General features: G+C 40.2%; 1 protein-coding gene across 1 annotated transcript; it reads left to right on the top strand.

Annotated features, from left to right (window-relative positions):
• Nucleotides 1–282: 282 nt before the first annotated feature.
• On the top strand, nt 283–5,290 carry SYPL1 (synaptophysin like 1). Its single transcript, XM_039723734.1, has 5 exons — nt 283–629; nt 1,315–1,433; nt 2,734–2,938; nt 3,754–3,942; nt 4,883–5,290. The coding sequence occupies exons 1-5, from the start codon at nt 504–506 to the stop codon at nt 4,997–4,999; spliced, it is 756 nt and encodes a 251-aa protein (XP_039579668.1). The 5' UTR covers nt 283–503; the 3' UTR covers nt 5,000–5,290.
• The last annotated feature ends 1,300 nt before the right edge of the window (nt 5,291–6,590 follow it).

The following is a 6,590-nucleotide window of genomic DNA, read 5'->3' as shown; positions in this document are numbered from 1 at the left end:
TGGGAGAGAGGAAGAGGAGAGGAAGAAGTTACCTTGGCCTTGTGGATGTCAGTCAGTCAGGGAGAGAGAAACTGCAATCGTTTCTCACAGTGGCTTCTGAGAATTTTTAGGGAGTTGTAAGAATGTGATAACTTGTTTGTATAAACAATCTGCAGGTGGTGTTCTTCCACTTTGTTTTCCAGTTCTTCTCAAGGACAGCGTGTGAGAAAGATATTTTTTATTAACTGGCCAATCAAGTAAAATGTAATGTATCGGTCTATAAAAACAGAAGAATCTTTTGTAATAAACCCTCCTTTTCTCCTCTTGCTTTGGGTCCCTCACCTGTTCTTGTGTCATTCTTGGAGCAAGGGTGACAGTGCCATGCTGTTCCCCCTGGTGACAGGCACCATGTCCCCAGCCGAGGCCTGGGGCTGAGGAGCCCCAGCTGGGTGCGTGTGGGTGGCTCCGTGCCCACCTCCAGCTGAGGGGTGTGGCAGGGGCTGCCCTTATAGGAGCTGCCAGGGATGCTGCAGCAGTTGGCTGGGGCTGGTTTCTGCTGGCTGCCTTGGTCTCTTCCCATGATGGTGGACTTGAGGATGGACTTCAGCATGCTCCTGGAGCCTCTGGGCTTTGTTAAGGTCCTTGAATGGGTGAGTGCAGCTGGGATGGGGGGGCTGTTTCCTTTGCTGCCCCTGGGCTGGGTACCCCTGGGGAGGTGTGAGCCCCTGGGCTGACAGACGATGCCCCAGGTTGCTGCTGCTAGGTGTCCAACACTGGGCTGCTCCTCAGCCCCACCCTGGGAGTGCAGATACATAAACCTGATGTGTTAATTACAAGTGTGTTACAGCAGCTTTTGCTGCTCTGTGTTGTGCATTCTGATGATTGGAGATTTAAGGTCTGGATAGTGAAAAAAGGGAACATAAGAGCTATTCAGAGGGTCAAGTTGATGTGTGATACTCTGAGCATGTACTTTCTATTTGAATTCATAGTTGTGGATATGCAGGACTTGTAAAAATATTTCCTGTATCACCTGCAAGAAATACTGTGCTGGCTGTCAGCATACAAAAAACCTGACAAAATACAAATCCCAAAAAAATTCTGTGCAATTGAAAATAAAATATACAGAAAGCACTTTTAAATGGGCTTTGGTTAGCAGTGTTGCTTATGCTTTTGGATTTTAGAAACTTGGCATTTTCTTTTTGACATCACTTCATACTTCAGCTTTGCTAACTTTGTTGCTATTTTTTGTCTTTAGCTATTTCAGCTAAATGTTGAGTTTGCTTCCTTGGAGCTCTAGTGGTGTGAACTAATGTGTCTGTGTATCAATTCCTACAGATTCTTGCCACCTTTGCTTTTGCCACATGTGGAGGCTTTCGAGGTGAAACTGCTCTTCTAGTTTCCTGTGAAGGTGTGGTAAACAAAACAGTTACAGCTGGTTTTGCTTATCCATTCAGGTGAGCTTTAGCTCTTCAATTATTACTGGATAATTATTTCTTATTCCCCCTTTCCCTATCTGCTTCCTTATGATCATATGCTTACTGTATAAGTGAAGATGTGAAACTTCTGGTTTGCTCTGTAGCAATAATAAAATATTTAGTTGAAATCATTCAAGGCACTGTATTTGTTGGTGCCTTATAGAAAGAAGTAGTTAGTAATGGCAGTAGGCTGTTATGCTCTGTATTACTCTATCTTAAGCTCTAGTCTAGCAGTGTATGAATGCTACAGAAAGTAATTAGTAAGACAAAAAACACAATCCATTTTAACAGCCTAATTCTCTGTCAGTTTGTAGCTGCTTTGGAGGTCCAGATAAGATTATTTTGAATGTGCCATTATCCTATTTTTGTTCAGAGACTGAATGGAAAATTATTTTCAGTTTATTCCAGCATTATCCTGGTGAAGATGTTGGGCACAAAAAGGGAGGTCCAGATAAGATTATTTTGAATGTGCCATTATCCTATTTTTGTTCAGAGACTGAATGGAAAATTTATTCCAGCATTATCTTGGTGAAGATGTTGGGCACAAAAAACCTAAATACTTCAGTGTCATTGCAGTGCTCTTGTAGAGACCAGCTCCTTTCCTGGAGCAGGAGGAGGAAGGATTCCTCTTTGCTCTTGCAGCTGCACAACTATGAAGAGTGCAGGGTGGTTGGTGTTCCATGTGTGTTCAATAAATGTGATAACATAAATAAATATTGAAATTGATTCAATGGACAGCCAGTAAAAAACCCTACAAGAGTAGGGAATTGGGTCACAAAGTTCAGCATTGTAATAGCATTTGGAGGGGAGAGTGGGAATCTGAAATAATTCTGTGCTGGTCACAGAGTGGTCACTTGTTGTCACACTGCTTTATTTATTCAGCTTCAGTGCTGGTGGTTTTTGTAGCTATAATGCCTTTTAAGTCCTGATTACCTTGTTTAACTGCAAGTCTCTCAAGTAATGTTGCTACGTCTGCTTCCAAATGGAGAATTTTTTGTTCAACTGCTCTAAAAATGCAATTAAGGCTCTTCTCCTGAAGGTACTATTGCATATCTTAGTGTAGGATTGGATACAATCTTCAGAGAGCTTGACAAACCTTTGTGTTGCATAACTGATTACTTAGATATCTATAGTGTATCTTTCAGAGTAAACTTAAACGCTGAAGCTCTGTTCCTGTGAAGCATGGAGTATAATGAATAAAGTATAATAATAATGAAGTATAAATAATGAAACTCCCACTGTATAGCAAACTCTGACTGCATGGATATAATCTTCACAGGTTGAATACTGTTGCATTTAGTGCACCAGACCCAAAAGGCTGTGGTGGTACTTGGACTGATGTCTACCTCATGGGTGACTTCTCCTCTTCTGCACACTTCTTTGTTATACTGGCAGCATTGGTGTTCCTCTACTCTGTTACTGCCCTTGTGGTATATATTGGGTATAACCATGTGTATCAGCAAAATAACAAGTTTCCACTAACTGTAAGTAATACTGAGATATTTTAATGTTTTGACTTTGGAGCGGCAGAGAGATGGGAAATATTGCTAATGCAAGAATAATTGGTGAATATCCAGTAGTTACAAAAGTTAAATGGAGTGTGAACACAAGTATCTCAGACTGGTCCCTACAGCACTTGAGCAGAAAAGGGGCCCAAAGTCCTTGGCCACCCGAGGCATCACACCTTATGCAGTTATTGAAGCAGTGGAATGAACTTTCACTTTTTCAGGTGAACAGTATCTTCACTACCACTTTTCTTTTGTATTATGCATTTGAGCATACAATTGTTCCATAGGTGGGACCTCCTCTCTTAATCTGAAATATTTCTCTGTATAGAGCACCTGCTGCAACTGGCAGAGGAAAATAGTTGCACTGTGAATTTTAGTCACCTTCAATATTGAAATTCTGAATGAGAAATTTCATAACATGCTTGAAAATGGACTTAGCGACTTTTCAAACCAAATTTTAGCCTATCAGCCATCCAGATTTAAATCCTCTGCCCTTATCCCATCACCTTCACTTTACTTAACTTTGGTTTAAGTTCTCATAAAGTAGGTGCTATGCATCTGATTTTAGAAACAGATTTCTTAGGTTAAGGTTGTCTTTTGTATCTCTCAAGCTCAAGCATAAAGTTTTGTAGCTGGTTATCAACACTGAGTTGTAACTATAACATTGTTAATGACTAAATTTCCTTGTGATTGTTAGCACTGATGCTGTTATCTTGGTGATATAACTGCCTTGCTCTCATGTATATTCCTGCATTTTTTTAAACCTATTAATGAGTATTTCTCTTGTGTAGGACTTGGCAATCAGTGTCTTGATAGCCTTTCTGTGGCTGGTCAGTACTTTTGTTTGGGCAAAGGCGCTTGCTGACATCAAGGTGTCCACAGGAGCCAGCATTGTTCCAGGAATTGAATCCTGCAAAGCACCAGGAACAATTTGCCATTTTCTTTCTGTGACCAGCATGGGAATTCTGAATGTGTCTGTGGTATGTATGCCTTCCACCATACGGGTACAATAAATGTGTTGGGAAACAACAAATGGTACCTGAGAGTGCTGTTCTACTGATGGCATGAGTTGCTCTGTGTTAAGATTTCTTTATGGGTTATTTGTCATTTAGGTCCATTAATACCATGGTAAAACACTGAGCAAATAATTTCTTGGAGGAAACAAGTTTTTTTCTAAAGGAAACTAGGAGAAACATTCTGCAGAATCTGCCTCTAGAGCTGCTACGTGCAGCATTTCTAGACACATTTGAGTGTCTATTTATGCTTTTAGCCAAGAGCAACTTAAAATATCTTACTGAGCCACCCAAGTGGTTTGATGACTGATGTAAGTAAAGAGGAAATGCTGCGCTGGTGCTGAACCTAGCTTTTTACTCAACTGTGAGCATTTTTACACATCAGATTGAGGTTCCTTGTAACATAATGGTATGAAACTCATGTTCGTACAAAGAACATTTCATAACAAAGCAAATTAGGCTTATTTTATGATCTTCCTACTGAAGCCTACTTTTCTAAATTCAGGCTGTTATTCATTGGCCTAATAATAATCAGTCATTTGGTATGAGAGTGCATATGTGGGGGTGCTCAGTGGTTGAAAAGAATTTGTCTAACTGTGCAAAATATAGAGCAAATTTAACTATCTGGTCTACAAAGAGCTCTGTTAAATGGCTAAAATAGCTTATATTACTCTGTAGAGATTGGCACTCCTTTCATTTGGACAAGACATTTCCAAAGACTGACTCTGTAGAGATTGGAAATGTCTTGTCCAAATGAAAGGAGTGCCAAAGACTATCTCTTCAAGGCAAACCAGTAACAAGTACTTTCTGGCTTGGTTTAAAATAAAGAAAAACAAAACCCAATAAAACACAACACAAATTTAATATTATATTTCTTGTCCCCCCTTTTTCTTTCTTTAACCTACAGGTGTTTGGCTTGGTTAATGCAGTTTTATGGGCAGTAAATGTTTGGCTTATATACAAGGACACCAACTTACACAGCCAATGGAACAGAATTTCTGAAAGTCCAGCTGAAAGGGTATAAAAACAACTTGATATTTTGAAGTGCTTCCACTTGCACATCACACTACCAAGAGCATGGACCCATTATGATTCATTTCAGTAATGACTGATAATTCATACAAACTTCTATTTTGTACTATGGTTTGATGCAAGGTCTTGGGTACTCCAACTGAAGTGTTTAATTATCATGAAATACATTGTGTCTTTCAAGGCTGTGCAGCATTGTATTACAGTTTTTGAAGAGTGAAATGAAGAGGTTATCTGGATGCTGACCCTTTCTGGTTCTTAAATAAGCCTTATAGGAGGCATGGCTGAGAAATAACCCAGACAGAGCTCTTACTGCATCCTGTTTAGCTCTGCTAAGTCTTCTCTGAAAAATGGAAAGTAAATTCATTCAGGGAAGGTGAAAATGCAGTTTAGTTTCTTCCTGCTACAGATACCTTGCAAAGTCACATGAGTAAAATTTATAGCTCAGTCAAAGTTGCAGCCAAGATGTGTAGGTTTCCAGATACCATGATCTGAAAGGACTATCAGATCTGCTGCTGGGCCTGTCAGGAAGGACATTACTTCTATGTTTAATATTGTTACTGTTTAATGGCTTGGAGACAATCTCTGAACAAGGAAATTTGTTGAATGAGTTCATAGCTTCTAGTCTTACTAATATGAGGGCTTGTATATGGATGCAATAGATGATTTAAACACTTGAAGGAGGTGGGGCGGGAGGAAAAATAAAGTTTGGCCCGAAACCACTGACAAATACTGTAGAAACTAAAGTTGATATAGTCTGCTACTGCTTAGGCTTCTCTCTATTATTTTTGAGATGCATCAACAAAGTTTGTGCATGAAAGGATGTAAGGGGAGATGTCTGAATATGACAAATTCTTCATTGATGTTCAGCTCATTCACTGGAAATATTTGGGTCTTCTCATGTGGCCTTATTTATTAAGGTGTCTGACTCCCTGTGAATTGCCCAGAAAGAATGTTTTGACAAACTTAATACAAAGGCTGTTCAGGTTTTTTTGTTTGTTTAAACTGTTTGTGATGAAAATGGACATAGAGGTATATAATGCAAATTGTAATTGTTTGGTGTGCCAGAGCTATTGACCTTCTGATACTAAACTGTGGTGTCAAAGAGTGTAATAAAGTCAGTATGAGTGCTGCTGAAGGAATGTGCCCTGGGTCTTTACTGCTGCAGCAGGGGATGCAGAGGCTTTGCCTTTGCAGCTTCTGGGGCATGGCTTTAGCTGTGCCTGTGTTGGCTGGGGGGCTTTTACACTGGGGCCCTGTGAGGCTTTTGGTAAAGAGGGCTGCAGCTTCTGGGGCATGGCTTTAGCTGTGCCTGCGTTGGCTGGGGGGGCTTTTACACTGGGGCCCTGTGGGGTTTTTGGTAAAGAGGGTTATGTATCACTCCTGCTAATGCTGGTCAGCACTTCTTTCTGTCGGTTCAGAGCAGGGGCTTCTGTAGCTGGTAACTATCCAGAATTTCATTTGAATTGCCTTTTGGAAGAGGTAATAAGGGCAATTTTCACTTGTTTGCATCACTGTGCAGGTTTATTCATTTAAAAATACATATTTCATCCTAAAATCTCAAACTCCTGTTTTCATAGTGTCTA

Source organism: Passer montanus, unplaced genomic scaffold (assembly GCF_014805655.1).
Source record: "Passer montanus isolate IOZ18808 unplaced genomic scaffold, ASM1480565v1 scaffold50, whole genome shotgun sequence".
Lineage (NCBI taxonomy): Eukaryota > Metazoa > Chordata > Aves > Passeriformes > Passeridae > Passer > Passer montanus.
Note: the sequence above shows the minus strand (reverse complement) of the source record. Positions and strands in the feature narration are given on the sequence as shown.